General features: G+C 53.7%; 1 protein-coding gene across 2 annotated transcripts in view; it reads right to left on the minus strand.

Moving 5' to 3' along the window:
- Window positions 1-7,511: 7,511 nt before the first annotated feature.
- llgl2 (LLGL scribble cell polarity complex component 2) overlaps window positions 7,512-21,220 on the minus strand; it is a 146,523-nt gene continuing 132,814 nt past the window's right edge. For both annotated transcript variants that reach the window (XM_085963218.1, XM_085963219.1), the window contains 6 exons: window positions 20,099-20,258; window positions 18,971-19,038; window positions 18,338-18,385; window positions 11,046-11,103; window positions 9,512-9,588; window positions 7,512-8,138 (listed from right to left, as the gene is read on the minus strand). In XM_085963218.1, coding sequence (XP_085819344.1) covers window positions 8,134-8,138; window positions 9,512-9,588; window positions 11,046-11,103; window positions 18,338-18,385; window positions 18,971-19,038; window positions 20,099-20,258 — 416 coding nt within the window. In that variant the 3' untranslated portion in view covers window positions 7,512-8,133. The remainder of the gene's footprint in view (window positions 8,139-9,511; window positions 9,589-11,045; window positions 11,104-18,337; window positions 18,386-18,970; window positions 19,039-20,098; window positions 20,259-21,220) is intronic.

Raw genomic sequence — 21,220 nt, forward strand, 5'->3', positions numbered from 1 at the left:
ACTCTCCCCCTCACTCTCCACACCCTTCAATATCCCACCCAGTCTAATCCCACTCTCCCCCCTCACTCCCCACACCTTTTAATATCCCACCCAGTCTAATCCCACTCACTCCCCACACCCTTTAATATCCCACCCAGTCTAATCCCACTCTCCCCCTCACTCTCCACACCCTTTAATATCCCACCCAGTCTAATCCCACTCTCCCCCTCACTCCCCACACCCTTTAATTTCCCACCCAGTCTAATTCGATTACTAGTGACAGTATGCAGGGTGAAAATCGATTCTTGCTACAAAAAGAAAATACTGCAGATGCTGGAAATCTGAAATAAAATCGATTCTAGCGGTTTTCTGCAAACTGGAGGGAACTTACATTATTTTCTTAATGGCAGGAGATGAGGAACTGTGGAGGAGCAGAGATTCATGGTACAGGCTCAGAAATCACTACAAACTAGTGGACATGTACAAAAAGCAATCAAAAAGGCACCGCACCCCAGGAAGGACATATTGACCTGAGGGAGTGCAGTGCAGATTCACCAGAATGGTATCGCACCTGTACCTTAGAGACAGACCTCACTACTGTACCTCCCAGACACAGACATCCCCGTACCTCCCAGACACAGACCCCTTCCCCGCCTCATGTACCTCCCAGACACAGACCCCTTCCCCCAACCATGTACCTCACAGACACAGATTTCACCACCCACCCCCGCCACCTCACACAGCCCTAGTAAAATTGAAGTCAATGTGAATCAGGGGGAAAACTCTCCACTGGCTGGAGTCAAACCGAGCACAAAGGAAGATGGTTGTGGTGGTTGGATGTCAATCCAGGACAAAGCAGCCCGCTTGATTGGCACCCCATCCACCACCTTCCTGGGACACTGGCACCAGTACTGGGGCAGGAGGGAGCTGTTCCATTGGGACGGGCTTCACTTGGCCAGTGCTGGGACTAGAGTCCTGGCAGATCATATAACTAGGGCTGTAGAGAGGGCTTTAAACTAACTAGTGGGGGGGAGGTTCCTAGAGAGCAAATAATAAAAATGACAACAGAGGAGGTCATAGACTTAGGTAGCAGTGGGGAAATTAAAAACCAGAGCGTGTCAGGAAGGGGCAGAAGGTATGGAGTAAAAGGTAAAGTAATAAAAAGGGCAAAAGCAGGAACTAAGTGTCACAAAACATCTTTGAAAGTTCTCTATCTGAATGCATGTAGCATTCGTAACAAAATAGACGAGTTAATGGCACAAATAACTACATATAGGTATGATCTTGTGGCCATTACAGAAACATGGCTGCAGGGTGACAATGCCTGGGAATTAAACATACCAGGTGATTTAACGATCAGGAAGGACAGGCAGGAAGGAAGGGGAGGTGGGGTGGCTATGTTAATAAAGGAAGGAATCACTGTAATACAGAGAAATGATATTGGGTCAAAAGATCAGGATAATGAAACAGTTTGGGTGGAGGTAAGGAATAATAAGGGGAAAAAAACACTAGTGGGCGTAGTCTATAGGCCTCCGAACAGTGGCAACTCTGTTGGATGGAGTATCAATCAGGAAATAGTTAAGGCTTGTAATAAGGGAACACCTGTAATTATGGGGGATTTTAACTATCATATTAATTGGACAAATCAAATTGGGCAGGGCTGCCTTGAGGATGAGTTCATTGAGTGTATTAGGGATGGGTTTCTTGAGCAGTATGTAACTGAACCGACCAGGGGGCAAGCAACCTTAGATCTGGTCCTGTGTAACGAGACAGGATTAATTAAAAATGTCCTAGTAAAGGATCCCCTTGGAATGAGTGACCATAACATGGTTGAATTCCATATTCAATTAGAGGGTGAGAAGGTTGGATCTCAAACAAGCGTGCTAAGCTTGAATAAAGGAGACTATGAAGGTATGAGAGCGGAATGGAGTAGAGTGGATTGGGAAAATAGATTAAAGGGTAAGACGATACATGATCAGTGGTGTACATTTAAGGAGTTATTTTACAACTTCCAAAAAAGATATATTCCACTGAGAAGAAAAGGGTGTAAAAGAAAAGACAGCCATCCGTGGCTAAGTAAAGAAATTAAGGATAGTATTCGACTAAAAACAAGGGCATATAAGGTAGCCAAATCTAGTGGGAGGATAGAGGATTGGGAAAACTTTAAAAGACAGCAAAAAATAACAAAAAGATTGATTAGGAAAGGGAAGATAGATTTTGAAAGTAAATTAGCAAAAAATATAAAAACAGATAGTAAGAGTTTTTATAGTTATATCAAAAGAAAAAGGGTGGCTAAAGTAAATGTTGGTCCCTTAGAGGATGAGACTGGGAAATTAATGGTGGGAAATATGGAGATGGCAAAAACACTGAATGAATATTTTGTATCAGTTTTTACAGTAGAGGACACTAAGAATATCCCAACACTGGACAAACAGGGGGCTATGGGGGGGAGGAGCTAAACACGATCAAAATCACTAAGGAAGTGGTACTCGGTAAAATAATGGGTCTCAAGACAGATAAATCACCTGGACCTGATGGCTTACATCCTAGGGTCTTGAGGGAAGTGGCGGTAGGGATTGTGGATGCATTAGTAATAATTTTCCAAAACTCCCTGGACTCAGCAAAGGTCCCGGCAGACTGGAAAACTGCTAATGTAACACCCTTATTTAAAGAGGGCAGTAGACAGAAGGCTGGAAACTATAGACCGGTTAGCCTAACATCTGTGGTAGGTAAAATTTTGGAGTCCATTATTAAAGAGACAGTAACAGGACATTTGGATAATCATAATTTAATAGGACAAAGTCAGCATGGTTTTATGAAGGGGAAGTCATGTTTGACAAATTTGCTGGAGTTCTTTGAGGAAGTAACATATAGGGTGGATAAAGGGGAACCAGTGGACGTAGTGTATTTAGACTTCCAAAAGACATTTGACAAGGTGCCACACAAAAGATTATTGCTTAAGATAAAAAATCACGGGATTGGGGGTAATATTCTGGCATGGATAGAGGATTGGCTATCTAACAGAAGGCAGAGAGTTGGGATAAATGGTTCATTCTCAGACTGGCAATCAGTAACTAGTGGTGTTCCGCAGGGGTCAGTGCTGGGTCCCCAGCTCTTTACAATCTATATTAACGATTTGGAGGAGGGGACCGAGTGTAACATATCAAAGTTTGCAGATGATACTAAGATGGGAGGGAAAGTAGTGAGTGAGGAGGACATAAAAAACCTGCAAGGGGACATAGACAGGCTAAGTAAGTGGGCAGAGATTTGGCAGATGGAATACAATACTGGAAAGTGTGAGGTTATGCACTTTGGCAGGAAAAATCGTAGAGCAAGTTATTATCTTAATGGCAAGAAACTGGAAAGTACTGAAGTACAAAGGGATCTGGGGGTCCTGGTGCACGAAACTCAAAAGGTTAGTATGCAGGTGCAGCAAGTGATTAAGAAGGCCAATGGAATGTTGGCTTTCATTGCTAGGGGGATAGAATATAAAAATAGGGAGGTATTGCTTCAGTTGTACAAGGTATTGGTGAGACCGCACCTGGAATACTGCGTACAGTTTTGGTGTCCATACTTAAGAAAGGACATACTTGATCTGGAGTCAGTACAAAGAAGGTTCACTCGGTTAATCCCGGGGATGAGGGGATGGACATATGAGGAGAGCTTGAGTAGACTGGGACTCTACTCATTGGAGTTCAGAAGAATGAGAGGCGATCTTATTGAAACATATAAGATTGTGAAGGGGTTGGATCGGGTGGATGCGGGGAGGATGTTCCCAATGATGGGTGAAACTAGAACTAGGGGGCATAGTCTTAGAATAAGGGGCTGCTCTTTCAAAACTGAGATGAGGAGGAACTACTTCACTCAGAGGGTGGTAGGTCCATGGAATATGCTGCCCCAAAAAGCTGTAGAAGCTACATCATTACATAAATTTAAAACAGAAATAGAGAGTTTCCTAGAAGTAAAGGGAATTAAGGGTTACGGGGAGCGGGCAGGAATTTGGACATGAGTCTAGGTCCGGATCGGTCATGGCCCTGTGGGTAGCGGAGCAGGCCCAGGGGCCGTGTAGCCTGATCCTGCTCCTATTTCGTGTGTCTAATTCTGTTAGATTCAGGAGATGGTTCTGTGATAGTGGATTGGCGGTTAGGATCAGATCAGCCATGATCTTATTGAATGGCGGAGCAGGCTCGAGGGGCCGATTGGCCGACTCCTGCTCCTATTTCTTATGTTCTAAACATTCACTCCCTCCACCACTGGCGTACCATGGCTGCAGTGTGTACAATCTACAAGATACACTGCAGCACCTCCCATACCCGCGACCGCTACCACTTAGAAGGACAAGGGCAGCAGGCGCATGGGAACACCACCACCTCCAAGTTCTCCTCCAAGTCACACACCATCCTGACTTTGAATTATATCGCCGATCCTTCATTGTCTCTGGGTCAAAATCCTGGAACTCCCGACCGAACAGCACTGTGGAAGTACTTTCACCACATGGACTGCAGCGGCTGAAGAAGGCAGCTCACCACCACCTTCTCAAGGGCAACTAGGGATGGGCAATAAATGCTGGCATTGCCAGCGATGCCTACATCCCATGAAAGAATTTTAAAAAAATCATCACAGCCCCAGGACATCACTGCAGGAGTTCCTCAGGGCAGTGTCCTGGGCCCAACCATCTTCAGCTGCTTCATCAATGACCTTCCCTCCAACATAAGGTCAGAAATGGGGATGTTCGCTGATGATTGCACAGTGTTCAGCGCCATTCACAACTCCTCAGATAATGAAACAGTCCATGCCCGAATGCAGTAAGACCTGGATGAGTCAAGCTTGGGCTGATAAGTGGCAGGTAACATTGGTGCCACACAAGTGCCAAGCAATGACTATCTCCAACAAGCGAGAGTCTAACCACTGCACCTTGACATTCAACGGCATTACCATCACCGAATCCCCCACCATCAACATCTTGGGGGGGTCACCATTGACCAGAAACTTTAACTGGACCAGCCACATAAATACTGTGGCAACAAGAGCAGGTCAGAGGCTAGGTATTCTGTGGCGAGTGTCTCACCTCCTGACTCCCCAAACCCTTTCCACCATCTACAAGGCACAAGTCAGGAGTGTGATGGAATACTCTCCACTTGCCTGGATGAGTGCAGCTCCAACAACACTCAAGAAGCTCGACACTATCCAGGACAAAGCAGCCCGCTTGATTAGCACCCCATCCACCACCTTAAACATTCACTCCCTCCACCAGCGGCACACCGTGGCTGCAGTGTGTACCATCTACAAGATGCACTGCAGCAACTCACCAAGGCTTCTTCGGCAGCACCTCCCAAACCCGCGACCTCTTCCAGCTAGAAGGACAAGGACAGCAGACGCATGGGATCACCATCACCTGCAAGTTCCCCTCCAAGTCACACACCATCCTGACTTGGAAATAGAACGTCGTTCCTTCATCATCGCTGGGTCAAAACCATGGAACTCTCTCACCTTCACCACACGGACTGCAGTGGTTCAAGGCGGTGGCTCACCACCACCTTCTCGAGGGCAATTAGGGATGGGCAATAAATGCTGGCCTTGCCAGCGACGCCCACATCCCAGGAACGAGTGATAAAAAAGACGCCCCCCTCGTACCTCACAGAGACAGACACCCAACCGTACCTCGCACAGAATCCCCCGTACCTCACACCCCCCACTCCGACATTCAGTAAGATCATGGCTGATCTTCGACCTCAACTCCACTTTCCCGCACTATCCCCATAACCTTTGATTCCCCGAGAGTCCAAAAAGTTATCGATCTCAGTCTTGAATATACCCAATGACTGAGCCTCCACAGCCCTCTGGGGGAGAGAATTCCAAAGATTCACCACCCTCAGTGAAGAAATTTCTCATCTCAGTCTAAATGGCCGACCCCTTATTCTGAGACTACCCCCCTCCCCAGTTCTAGACTCCCCAGCCAGGGGGAAACAGCCCTTTTACATGACCTTTAGTGACTGAGCTGCTGTGTATTTCCTGTTACACTTCATCCTGTGAAACCCGCAGTGCCGGCTCCATCAACCGCCCCCCCCCGCCAACTCTCTCCATCCAATGACCCCTCTGCGCCCAGCGACACCTTCCCCCCCATCCAGCAACCCCTCCCCCGTCCAGCGACCCCTCCCCCGTCCAGCGACACCTCCCCCGTCCAGCGACCTGTAAGGATTCCGGGGGCTTCTTTTAAACTGGTTTACGGTAATCTACCTGGCCAGCAGTCTTTTTGCTGCTGCACTCTAAACCAATTTACAAACAGCGGTTTCGAATCGCTACCCCTCCTTTAGTTCTGAGTGGAGGAACTTATAATTAATGATATTAAAACGGAACAAGTGGTTTGGATGAGAGAAAAAAATCAAGCTTTATTAACTAAAAGAAACTATAATCACAATATCAAACTATCCCACACGAACACAGTGAAATTGTAAAACTATACAACAGGGGGGTTGCAGATGGTGAAAACGAGGGATACAGTGGCTACAATGTTATTTAAACAATCTTAGCAATTCCCTTAAATCACCATCCCCCCTTAACTCCTGCTAGGTCGCCTTGTTGAGGAGTCAGAAACTCTGCTCACATGTGGTCCAGCGAAGAGAGAGAGAGCGCTCACCTATGGTCCCAGGAAGTCAAGAGAGCTGGCTTCTCAGCCCTATCTTTATATCTGGTGAGCCCCTCCCGTCCTGCCTTGCAAGGCTGTGTGCAAAATTCCCCACCCAAAAGGGTCCAATACACAAGAGAAAGCTGTGATAGGCTAACTCAAAGTGGTTGGATTGAGTTAATGTGATTTTCGGAGCTCCCTGTGCTGAAACAAAAGGGAGAGACACTGCTCTATTGTCCAGTACTGGGGTGATTTAAAATCCATTCAAATCTTAACGTTTCCCATTCAAGATACAAAAAGTCTCTTCTGCAGTTTAGATGTCCTTTGTCTTCATTGAACCTTCCTTCCAGACACAGAAAGCTGCATTCCAAACCTCTTTTGTCATTCGGCCATGTGATGCGACTGCCATTTTTATCCCTGGAAATTTAAAAGCACATTGCCCAGGGATTCTTTAATCAAAAAATGGATCTTCAGAACTGTAAATCATTGTGAATTCTTACAGACCCTGCCCCCTCTGTCCAGCAACCCCTCCCCCCTCTCCGCCCAGCGACCCCATCCCGTCCAGCGACCCCTCCCCCCTCTCCGTCCAGCGACCCCTCCCTCCGTCCAGCGACCCCCTCCCCCTCCAGCAACCCCTCCCCTTCTGCCCAGCGACCCCTCCCCCTCGCCGCCCAGCGACCCCTCCCCCTCTCCGCCCAGCGACCCCTCCCCCTCTCCGCCCAGCGACCCCTCCCCCCCTCCGCCCAGCGACCCCTCCCCCCAGCAACCCCTCCCCCCCCTCCGCCCAGCGACCCCTCCCCTTCTCCGCCCAGCGACCCCTCCCCCCTCTCCGCCCAGCGACCCCTCCCCCCTCTCCGCCCAGCGACCCCTCCCCCTCTCCTCACGGACAAGATGGACAGACACAGGCTCAATGTGAAAATGGTTTAATTTATTGGTCAGTAGAGTAGTGTTTACAGTGGCATTTCATTAGGTTCCTACTGACATGATTGGCTACAAAAATAGACTCCAGGAGGAGCACCTTTACTCACTAAAACCATCTGAAAGTATGAAAATATTTCCTCATTGTATCCTACACTAGGTAAAACAAGTACAGCAGCCACCAGGAGCTAAATTATACATATATATTAAATATCACTAAATGTTCTGTCATTTAAAAAAAAACAAATTCTACATTTTCACTTTCATTCAAAGCTTGAGAACTCCCTTAGAAATATCTAAAACCATATAAAAGTCCGAGAGTGGAATAAAGCTCCCCTATTAAAACTATTTGCACCCAGGCAGTTATTTAATTAAAATCCATCACATTCAGTGACTGTGCAAAGAGACAGGGAAAGAAATGAGGAAATTGTTCCATGGAAGGGCTGAAGCAGGACATAGTGAGTTAGGCACTGAACGAGCTGGTGTCTCCCCAAGTTGTAGGCTGTCTCGGGGAGCTGCCTTCTTCCCCACAGGCACCCCTCCTCCAACAGTCGGACGTGTAGTGTTATGGCACAAAGCGCACCGAGTGCTTCCATCAGCATCAGTCACCGTCAATCTGTTCACAAGAGCAGCAAGATAGTCAAAGCAACACATTCTTAACCAAAACACTTCACAAATCAGTTAATGGTACAGCATGTGTTCATCTGAACTGACTGACTGAATGAATAGGAAAGAGATTGGCATATTCCTGATCTTTGCCCTCTTCCATCTCGGTACCTGTTGGTGTGAGTGCGCGTGCGGGATCTCACCTCTCGTCAGATCGGCGGGGGGGGGGGGGGGGCGCCTGGAGGGGAGGAAGGGGGCGGGGGGGGGAAGAGAAGAGGGGTGGGGGGACGGAAGGAAGAAATGAGCAAACACTGTGAATGGGCTACACAGTATGATATGTAGATTTTATCTGGTGCAGACCCAAAGCTGCACTGGGCACCTTTGGAGAAATTTCGATCAATAATGTACAGGTGCTGCGAGGGGGCAGCTGGACGCGAATGTGGATAAATGTCGGCAATGGCGCGCATAATAGGGTCCGACAGAATCTGTGGGACTGAGCAAGTGCCTCCCCCTAATGGGGCAACAGAACTACAATTCCAGGGCAGAGCGGCCCCACCAAAACCAGCCAAAACCAAAAAAGCAAAATTAAATTAAATAGGTCAAGCATGACTGTGTACTATTTTAAGTAGGCTGGGGGCGGAGCGGGGCTGGGGGGCGGAGCGGGGTGGGGCTCAAGCACAAAATGGAAACCTCAGATTGCCTGAAGATCTGACTGAAAAATAAAATCCATTCCATAAAATGCAGTAAAGGGGGCCAAGTGTCCTGGGAGTCAATTCAATTCAATTCAAATGCTTTATTGGCATGAAAGTTTACAGGGAACCATATTGCCAAAGCTTACATAACAAAAAGTACAGTTTTCCAACATTCTGTAGGTGTCAAACAATTTTGACCTTCGTTGGGTACATACAATATTACTTTAAACAATATTAATTTAAACAGTCTTTGTACATCATTGGGTACATTCAGTATTAATTTTAAACAGTCCTCAGGTTGTGACATGTTGTTACATATTTGGCACCAAGGTATGGTCTGTCTCCTTCTCCCAGGACTAATCTTAATTTTGACAGGTCATCCAATTCCTTGAAATCTGGGGTTGTTTGGCTGAGCTTGTCAAATAATATGTTTCTTGATGTGTTGAATTTTTCGCATTTTAGGAGGAAATGCATCTCTGTCTCAACCTCGCCGGCCAGACATTGATCACATATTCTATTCTCTCTAGGCTGCCAGGATTTCTTGTTACCCAGGTTCCTGGTTACCCAGGAGCTGGGTTAGTGCTAGTTAGTAAAGTTCTTTAATTAAGTACTTGGGGAACGCTTTAACCCCAAGCGAATTTTTATAATCATCTAGATGTGTCCCATGACCATATTTTCTGAGTGCACCCACCTCCATTAATCATCCTTTGCCCCTGGGACTGGACCTCAGCCACGTTCTTCGAGTTCCTGTCCAGGTGTCCAAAACTCCTGCAACAAAAGAGTCACATCTCTCCACATCGAGCATCAAACTATCGCTTACACCCCAACCGTCACAACACTCCCCCACCCCCGCACCCCGCCCCCCCCCCAGGCACCCCGCACTCCCCCCTCCGCACCCCACCCCTCCGCACTCCCCCCCCCGCACTCCCCCCCCCCGCACTCCCCCCCCCCCACCGCACCCCACCCCTCCGCACTCCCCCCCCACCCCGCACTCCCCCCCGCACCCCGCACGCCCCCCTCCGCCCTGCCCCCCCCGCACTCCCCCCCGCGCTGCCCCCCCGCCCCCCTCCCCCCGCACTCCCCCCCCCCCCACCGCACCCCGCACTCCCCCCTCCGCACCCCGCACTCCCCCCGCCCCTCCGCACCCCGCACTGCCCCCCGCCCCCCTCCGCACTCCCCCCTCCGCACCCCACCCCTCCGCACTCCCCCCCACCCCTCCGCACTCCCCCCCACCACCGCACCCCCCCTCCGCACCCCACCCCTCCGCACTCCCCCCCCACCCCGCACTCCCCCCTCCGCACCCCGCCCCCCGCACTCCCCCCTCCGCCCTCCCCCCCCTCCGCCCCCCGCACTGCCCCCCCTCCACACTCAATTCAAATCGCTTTATTGGCATGACAAGATACATCTTATGTTGCCAAAGCATCGAAAAACATTCATAGTTGTAAACAAAAATACAGATCTATCCATGTACAAACAGCTATATCCCTGAGTGTATAAATATACATTCATATAATTTGTATATACTCTTTTCTTATATTTACTGGTTGTCCCTCTGTTTATGGCAAGCTGTAACATAGTGTGCCGCTAGTGTTACACAATTTCTCTCTTCCCCTAGTAGGTATGGGAATTTTTGGTCGTCGTTCAAATTTCTGAATTCAGGGCATATTTTTGTGAATTTTGGGTAGAAATTCTCCCTGATGCCCTGATATTTTCTACAAGCTGTGAGGAAGTGCATCTCTGTCTCCACCACTCCCTGACTGCAGTGAGAGCATATCCTGTCCTCTCTTGGTAGCTGGGTCTGCCTGTGTCTACCTTTTTCTATCGCCAGGCTATGTTCACTAAGTCTGTACATTGTCAAGGTTTTTCTCAGTTTGCTATCCTTTACCCTGGTCAGGTTATCAGCCATGTTGTATTGTTTGTTTAGGGCCAAGTAGCAATTGAGTTTGCTTTGGGTTTTTGTTGTTTCTGCCCAATATGACAGATATTTTTCCTTTTGCTTCCTCCCTCCCTCCCCTCCCCACACCCCACCCCCCGCCCCGCCCCCCCCCTCCGCCCGCCGCACCCTGCCCTCCCCCCCTCCCACTCTGAAGCTGCAACAGTGTCGCAGGATCTCAGTAGGTCTTCTCTCCCTCGCCCTGCCCCCCACCACTCAATACCCCCTCCCACCGACCACTCCCCCCCCAACCAGCACTCCCCCTCCCCACCCACCCAGCAGCAATACCTACAATCTGTCAGTTAGAGACGATTCAGACTCCAGTGTGCTCTGAATCTCCAGCAGAACTCCTGAAAAAAAATTGTGCAGTTAGAACACAATCAAATGCACCCCCCCCCCCCCCCAAGAGACACGTACACACACACCCACCAGAGACACGTACACACCCACTCCGAGACACGTACACACCCACTCCCCCAGAGACACGTACACACACACACCCCCCAGAGACATGTACACACCCACTCCCCCAGAGACACGCACACACACACCCCCCAGAGACACGTACACACCCACTCCCCCAGAGACACGTACACACCCACTCCCCTAGAGACACGTACACCCACTCCCCCAGAGACACGCACACACCCACTCCCCCAGAGACACGTACACACCCACTCCCCCAGAGACACGTACACACTCCCCCAGAGACACGTACACACACTCCCCCAGAGACACGCACACACCCACTCCCCCAGAGACACGTACACACACACTCCCCCAGAGACACGCACACACCCACTCCCCCAGAGACACGTACACACCCACTCCCCCAGAGACACGTACACACCCACTCCCCCAGAGACACGTACACACCCACTCCCCCAGAGACACGTACACACCCACTCCCCCAGAGACACGTACACCCACTCCCCCAGAGACACGTACACACACTCCCCCAGAGACACGTACACACCCACTCCCCCAGAGACACGTACACACCCACTCCCCCAGAAACACGTACACACCCACTCCCCCAGAGACACGTACACACCCACTCCCCCAGAGACACGTACACACACACTCCCCAGAGACACGTACACACCCACTCCCCCAGAGACACGTACACACCCACTCCCCCAGAGACACGTACACACACACCCCCCAGAGACACGTACACACCCACTCCCCCAGAGACACGTACACACCCACTCCCCCAGAGACACGTACACACACACCCCCCAGAGACACGTACACACCCACTCCCCCAGAGACACGTACACACCCACTCCCCCAGAGACACGTACACCCACTCCCCCAGAGACACGTACACACACACTCCCCCAGAGACACGTACACACCCACTCCCCCAGAGACACGTACACACCCACTCCCCCAGAGACACGTACACCCACTCCCCCAGAGACACGTACACACCCACTCCCCAGAGACACGTACACACACACTCCCCCAGAGACACGTACACACCCACTCCCCCAGAGACACGTACACACCCACTCCCCCAGAGACACGCACACACACACTCCCCCAGAGACACGTACACACCCACTCCCCCAGAGACACGTACACACCCACCCCCCAGAGACACGTACACCCACTCCCCCAGAGACACGTACACACCCACTCCCCCAGACACGCACACACCCACTCCCCCAGAGACACGTACACACACCCCCCAGAGACACGTACACACACCCCCCAGAGACACGTACACACCCACTCCCCCAGAGACACGCACACACACACTCCCCCAGAGACACGTACACACCCACTCCCCCAGAGACACGCACACACCCACTCCCCCAGAGACACGCACACACCCACTCCCCCAGAGACACGTACACACCCACCCCCCCAGAGACACGTACACACCCACTCCCCCAGAGACACGTACACACCCACTCCCCCAGAGACACGTACACACCCACTCCCCCAGAGACACGCACACACCCACTCCCCCAGAGACACGCACACACCCACCCCCCAGAGACACGTACACACACTCCCCCAGAGACACGTACACACACTCCCCAGAGACACGTACACACCCACTCCCCCAGAGACACGTACACCCACTCCCCCAGAGACAGACACACCCACTCCCCAGAGACACGTACACCCACTCCCCCAGAGACACGTACACCCACTCCCCCAGAGACAGACACACCCACTCCCCCAGAGACACGCACACACCCACTCCCCCAGAGACACGTATACACACTCCCCCAGAGACACGCACACACCCACTCCCCCAGAGACACGTACACACCCACTCCCCCAGAGACACGTACACACCCACTCCCCCAGAGACACGTACACACACTCCCCCAGAGACACGTACACACCCACTCCCCCAGAGACACGTACACACCCACTCCCCCAGAGACACGTACACACACTCCCCCAGAGACACGCACACACACCCCCCAGAGACACGTACACACCCACTCCCCCAGAGACACGTACACACCCACTCCCCCAGAGACACGTACACCCACTCCCCCAGAGACACGCACACACCCACTCCCCCAGAGACACGCACACACCCACTCCCCCAGAGACACGTACACACTCCCCAGAGACACGTACACACCCACTCCCCCAGAGACACGTACACCCACTCCCCCAGAGACACGCACACACCCACTCCCCCAGAGACACGCACACACCCACTCCCCCAGAGACACGTACACACCCACTCCCCCAGAGACACGTACACACACACCCCCCAGAGACACGTACACACACTCCCCCCAGAGACACGTACACACACTCCCCCAGAGACACGTACACACACTCCCCCCAGAGACACGTACACACACTCCCCCAGAGACACGCACACACCCACTCCCCCAGAGACACGCACACACCCACTCCCCCAGAGACACGTACACACTCCCCCAGAGACACGTACACACCCACTCCCCCAGAGACACGTACACCCACTCCCCCAGAGACACGCACACACCCACTCCCCCAGAGACACGCACACACCCACTCCCCCAGAGACACGTACACACCCACTCCCCCAGAGACACGTACACACCCACTCCCCCAGACACGTACACACCCACTCCCCCAGAGACACGCACACACCCACTCCCCCAGAGACACGTACACACACTCCCCAGAGACACGTACACACCCACTCCCCCAGAGACACGTACACCCACTCCCCAGAGACACGTACACACCCACTCCCCAGAGACACGTACACACCCACCCCCCAGAGACACGTACACACCCACTCCCCAGACACGTACACACCCACTCCCCCAGAGACACGTACACACACCCCCCCAGAGACACGTACACCCACTCCCCCAGAGACACGTACACACCCACTCCCCCAGAGACACGTACACACCCACTCCCCCAGAGACACGTACACACACTCCCCCAGAGACACGTACACACCCACTCCCCCAGAGACACGTACACACCCACTCCCCCAGAGACACGTACACACCCACTCCCCCAGAGACACGTACACACCCACTCCCCCAGAGACACGTACACACCCACTCCCCCAGAGACACGTACACACCCACTCCCCAGAGACACGCACACCCACTCCCCCAGAGACACGTACACACACTCCCCCAGAGACACGTACACACCCACTCCCCCAGAGACACGCGCACACCCACTCCCCAGAGACACCCACTCCCCCAGAGACACGTACACACTCCCCAGAGACACGTACACACACTCCCCCAGAGACACGTACACACTCCCCAGAGACACGTACACACTCCCCCAGAGACACGTACACACACACTCCCCCAGAGACACGTACACCCACTCCCCCAGAGACACGCACACACCCACTCCCCCAGAGACACGTACACACACACCCCCAGAGACACGCACACACCCACTCCCCCAGAGACACGTACACACCCACTCCCCCAGAGACACGTACACACACACCCCCCAGAGACACGCACACACCCACTCCCCCAGAGACACGTACACACACTCCCCCAGAGACACGTACACACACACCCCCCAGAGACACGTACACACCCACTCCCCCAGAGACACGTACACACCCACTCCCCCAGAGACACGTACACACCCACTCCCCCAGAGACACGTACACACACACCCCCAGAGACACGCACACACCCACTCCCCCAGAGACACGTACACACACTCCCCCAGAGACACGTACACACACACCCCCCAGAGACACGTACACACCCACTCCCCCAGAGACACGTACACACCCACTCCCCCAGAGACACGTACACACCCACTCCCCAGAGACACGTACACACCCACTCCCCAGAGACACGTACACACCCACTCCCCCAGAGACACGTACACACCCACTCCCCCAGAGACACGTACACACACACTCCCCCAGAGACACGTACACACCCACTCCCCCAGAGACACGTACACACACTCCCCCAGAGACACGCACACACCCACTCCCCCAGAGACACGTACACACACACCCCCCAGAGACACGTACACACCCACTCCCCCAGAGACACGTACACACACACCCCCCCAGAGACACGTACACACCCACTCCCCCAGAGACACGCACACACCCACTCCCCCAGAGACACGTACACACACTCCCCCAGAGACACGTACACACCCACTCCCCCAGAGACACGTACACACACACTCCCCCAGAGACACGTACACACACACCCCCCAGAGACACGTACACACACTCCCCCAGAGACACGCGCACACCCACTCCCCCAGAGACACGTACACACCCACCCCCCAGAGACACGTACACACCCACTCCCCCAGAGACACGTACACACACACCCCCCAGAGACACGTACACACCCACCCCCCAGAGACACGTACACACCCACTCCCCCAGAGACACGCGCACACCCACTCCCCCAGAGACACGTACACACACTCCCCAGAGACACGTACACACCCACTCCCCCAGAGACACGCGCACACCCACTCCCCCAGAGACACGTACACACCCACTCCCCCAGAGACACGTACACACCCACTCCCCCAGAGACACGTACACACTCCCCAGAGACACGTACACACCCACTCCCCCAGAGACACGTACACACTCCCCCAGAGACACGTACACACCCACTCCCCCAGAGACACGTACACACCCACCCCCCCCAGAGACACGTACACACACACTCCCCCAGAGACACGTACACACACACTCCCCCAGAGACACGTACACACCCACTCCCCCAGAGACACGTACACACCCACCCCCCCAGAGACACGTACACACACACTCCCCCAGAGACACGTACACACCCACTCCCCCAGAGACACGTACACACACTCCCCCAGAGACACGCGCACACCCACTCCCCCAGAGACACGTACACACCCACCGACGACACGTACACACCCACTCCCCCCAGAGACACGTACAAACCACTCCCCCCAGAGACACGTACACACCCACTCCCCCAGAGACACGTACACCCCACTCCCCCAGAGGACACAGAATACACACACTCTCCCCAGAGACACGTACACACCACTCCCCCAGAGACACGTACACACCCACTCCCCAGAGGACACGTTACACACCCACTCCCCAGAGACACGTACACACCCACTCCCCCCAGAGACACGTACACACCCACTCCCCCAGAGACACGTTACACACCCACTCCCCCAGAGACACGTACACAACCCACTCCCCCAGAGACACGTACACACCCACTCCCCCCCAGAGACCACGTACACACACACCCCCCCAGAGACACGTACACACCCACTCCCCCAGAGACACGTACACACCCACTCCCCCAGAGACACGTACACACACACTCCCCCAGAGACACGCTACACACCACACTCCCCCCAGAGACACGTACACACCCACTCCCCCAGAGACACGTACACACCCACTCCCCCAGAGACACGTACACACACACCCCCCAGAGACACGTACACACCCACTCCCCCAGAGACACGTACACACACCACTCCCCCAGAGACACGTACACACACTCCCCCCAGAGACACGTACACACCCACTCCCCCAGAGACACGTACACACACACACCCCCCAGAGACACGTACACACACTCCCCCAGAGACACGCACACACCCCACCTCCCCCCAGACACGACACACCTCCCCCAGAGACACGTACACACCCACTCCCCCAGAGACACGTACACACCCACCCCCCAGAGACACGTACACACACTCCCCCCAGAGACACGCACACACCCACCCCCCAGAGACACGTACACACCCACTCCCCCAGAGACACGTACACACCCACTCCCCCAGAGACACGTACACACACTCCCCCAGAGACACGTACACACCCACTCCCCCAGAGACACGTACACACCCACTCCCCCAGAGACACGTACACACACTCCCCAGAGACACGTACACACACTCCCCCAGAGACACGTACACACACTCCCCCCAGAGACACGTACACACCCACTCCCCCAGAGACACGTACACACACACTCCCCAGAGACACGTACACACCCACTCCCCCAGAGACACGTACACACCCACTCCCCCAGAGACACGTACACACCCACTCCCCCAGAGACACGCACACACCCACTCCCCCAGAGACACGTACACACCCACTCCCCCAGAGACACGTACACACACACTCCCCCAGAGACACGTACACACACACTCCCCCAGAGACACGTACACACACTCCCCCAGAGACACGCACACACACACTCCCCCAGAGACACGTACACACACTCCCCAGAGACACGTACACACACACTCCCCCAGAGACACGTACACACACTCCCCCAGAGACACGTACACACACACCCCCCAGAGACACGCACACACCCACTCCCCCAGAGACACGTACACACACACTCCCCCAGAGACACGTACACACACTCCCCCAGAGACACGTACACACCCACTCCCCGAGACACGTACACACCCACTCCCCCAGAGACACGTACACACACACTCCCCCAGAGACACGTACACACCCACTCCCCCAGAGACACGCACACACCCACTCCCCAGAGACACGTACACACCCACTCCCCCAGAGACACGCACACACCCACTCCCCCAGAGACACGTACACACACACTCCCCCAGAGACACGTACACACCCACTCCCCCAGAGACACGTACACACACTCCCCCAGAGACACGTACACACCCACTCCCCGAGACACGTACACACCCACTCCCCCAGAGACACGTACACACACTCCCCCAGACACGTACACACACTCCGAGACACGTACACACACTCCCCGAGACACGTGTACACTCACCCCCCCCCGAGACACGTGTACACTCACCCCCCCGAGACACGTGTACACTCACCCCCCCCCCGAGACACGTGTACACTCACCCCCCCCAAGACACATACACACTCCCTCCCCCCCCCTCCCCCCCCCCCCCCCCCCCAAGACACATACACACTCCTTCCCCCCCCCCCCCCCCCCCGAGACACGTACATACTCTCCCCACCCCCCTCCCAGAGACACATACACACACTCAGACAGATGTACACACGTAGGCCAGAAGCACACGCACAGACATTTTGGAAAATCTGGGAGCGACTGTACTTACTCTCATCGTTAAGCAGTGCATGTTCCATGATCTCTACCACTTTCCGTCCTGGTGGAAAGAATTGTAGATCTAATCAAGAGCTCACTGAATCCTGGCTATATCATCACTCAGTATTTTATATTGTATATTTTATGGTACATTCAGTTCTTTGCCCAGTGATAATGAGCCTGAGTGAATGACCCAAGTTCACAAACTGTACAGAAGTCACAATAAACCCAACCATACGTGAAGTGACACTTGACGCCTGTACGAGACGAATGTCTGAAGAGTTAGGCCAGAATCAGCCCAGCGCTGTACAATGGGTCCGATATGGCCTTCACGGGAGGTCCCAACAGTCAAACCCCTGCAATGCCTCAGTTGCCCGGTCTGTGCTGAGCAGGTATGGATGTTGAAATGGATTCTACAATTAGCCAAGGCTAGGTGAAAAGAATGGGTTACCAGGCCAGAGCGCGAGGGGGAGGGGGAGCGCGAGAGACAGACAGAGCGAGAGGGAGAGAGAACAAGAGCGTGAGCCAATGATGTCAGGATTGCAGTGTGTTGATCAATCCAGTGCAGTGGGGATATGTGGAAGGAGAACCCTTTTCCCATTTGTAACAATTCTCTGAACAGGTTGAGTTTATCAGATGGACTTACCGTCCCCCTCACTCCTGGCGCTAGCTTGTCTGCTCAATCCATACGTCTGCTGGGACTGCTCTGCTTCCCTGTGAATCAACAGTAATCAACACTCTCGTAAAGGGTGACCGTGTCTCCAACTGAAGTATTATTGACACAGATTCAATGGGAGTGGCTCGGAACGCTCACTGAACACATCAGTACACGGGCAACAGTGACTTGGCTGCAGCTGATGCAAGGCCCTGCGGCAATTAAAACAATATGTAGACTGCAAACAGAAAGAACTTGCATTTATTTAAACATCTTTCATGCCTCCAACACATCCCACAGAACTTCACAGCCAATCGATTATTTTGAAGTGTTTTCCCGATCAATTTTTCCACACAGCAACATCTCACAAAGAGCAGTGAGGCTGGTGACCAGTCGGTGCTGGTTGAAGGATGAACTCTCAGTGCACTGGGATCTCAACATCCATCTAAGCCAGGGCCTTGGTTTAATGCTTTCTGGAATACGGTTCTTCTGACAACACTGTACTGTAGTGTCAGTGTGGATTATAGGCTCAAGTTCTGGAGTGAAACTGAACTCCACAACCTTTTGACTCCGAGGCGGGAGTGCTACCCACTGAGCCTCGCTGACTTAAGCTGCACTCAATGGAGTTCTCTTACAATTGTCCGAGCCATACTTCTGCATTCTGGTATCTGCAGCCCGTCTACAGACGCTCTCTCTCGACACATTGCTGTGTCCAGGTCAGACATTCATACTTTGAGTATTGGCAGTAACCAGGGTCATTGAGGGAGTTGAGGGTCCAGCTGTGCTCTTAGCATGAAAATGGCTCCAGAGAAAGCGAACATTCACACTGCCTCAAACACGGAGAACAGTGATGGCACTGGATCTACAGACTAGGCCCCTCCGTCAGCAGGGCCATCGCGCCCGCCAGATGGGAAACCAAGTCATCCTCCATTAGACAACTGCACTCCGCACATCACCCAACAGGTGCACACTGCTGGAGGGCGAACCCGAGCTCCTACCCCTGGAAACAGGGAGCACCACTGAATGACAGGGCCAGCGGGATTCGACAAATCGGAAAGTCACACCGACGCAAATGGTCTCCACTGGAGTTCGTGGCTGGGCTCAGCGCATAAAGCTTACCTGGAGTTGGCTTTCGTGATGGGCCCATCTTGTGCGGCTCTCTGGTGGGAAGTCCTGGTTCCGACTCCCTCATCAAGGTCAACGATGCACCTCGGTTCCACCACCCACTTCGACGAAACTGAGAACCTCTCAAACTCCGAGGGAGAGATGAGGTAAAAACCTGAAAAGGCCGAGAACAGACATTGCAGGATTGGCAGAGAACAGGCATTGCAGGATTGGCCGAGAACAGGCATTGCAGGATTGGCCGAGAACAGGCATTGCAGGATTGGCCGAGAACAGGCATTGCAGGATTGGCCGAGAACAGGCATTGCAGGATTGGCCGAGAACAGACATTGCAGGATTGGCCGAGAACAGACATTGCAGGATTGGCCGAGAACAGACATTGCAGGATTGGCCGAGAACAGACATTGCAGGATTGGCCGAGAACAGACATTGCAGGATTGGCCGAGAACAGACATTGCAGGATTGGCCGAGAACAGACATTGCAGGATTGGCCGAGAACAGACATTGCAGGATTGGCCGAGAACAGACATTGCAGGATTGGCCGAGAACAGACATTGCAGGATTGGCAGCGAGTGAAGTCTGGAGGTGAATGCTCTCCAATTATTGGCTGCTGGACAGTCGGGGTGGGATCTGGGGAAAAGAGGGGAGGGAGAGCTGGCTGGGTTTGGGGGCGAGCTGGTTGGGTTTTCGGGTTTTGGCGGGGGGGGTGCGGGGTGGGGGGTGCGGGGGGAGGAGGAGAAGGAGAGAACCGGTCGGGTATGAGCAGGGTTTTGGGGGGTGGGGGGGGGGGGCTGGTCGGGTATGAGCGGGGTTTGGGGAGAGGGGGGGACAGTCGGGTATGAGTGGGGGGGGGGGAAGGGTATGAGTAGGGTTTGGGGAGGGGGGGGGAGGGTATGAGTGGGGGAGGGTATGAGCAGGGTTTGGGGAGGGGGGTGAGGGTATGAGCGGGGTTTGGGGAGGGGGGGCGGTCGGGTATGAGTGGGGGAGGGGGGGTATGAGCAGGGTTTGGGGGGGAAGGGTATGAGCGGGGGAGGGGGGGTGTATGAGCGGGGTTTGGGAGGGGGGGGCGGTCGGGTATGAGCAGGATTTGGGGGAGGGGGGGACCGGTCGGGTATGAGC

The sequence above is a fragment of the Somniosus microcephalus genome, chromosome 21, assembly GCF_052327205.1.
Source record: "Somniosus microcephalus isolate GS21.2 chromosome 21, FLI_Smic_1.0, whole genome shotgun sequence".
Classification (NCBI taxonomy): domain Eukaryota; kingdom Metazoa; phylum Chordata; class Chondrichthyes; order Squaliformes; family Somniosidae; genus Somniosus; species Somniosus microcephalus.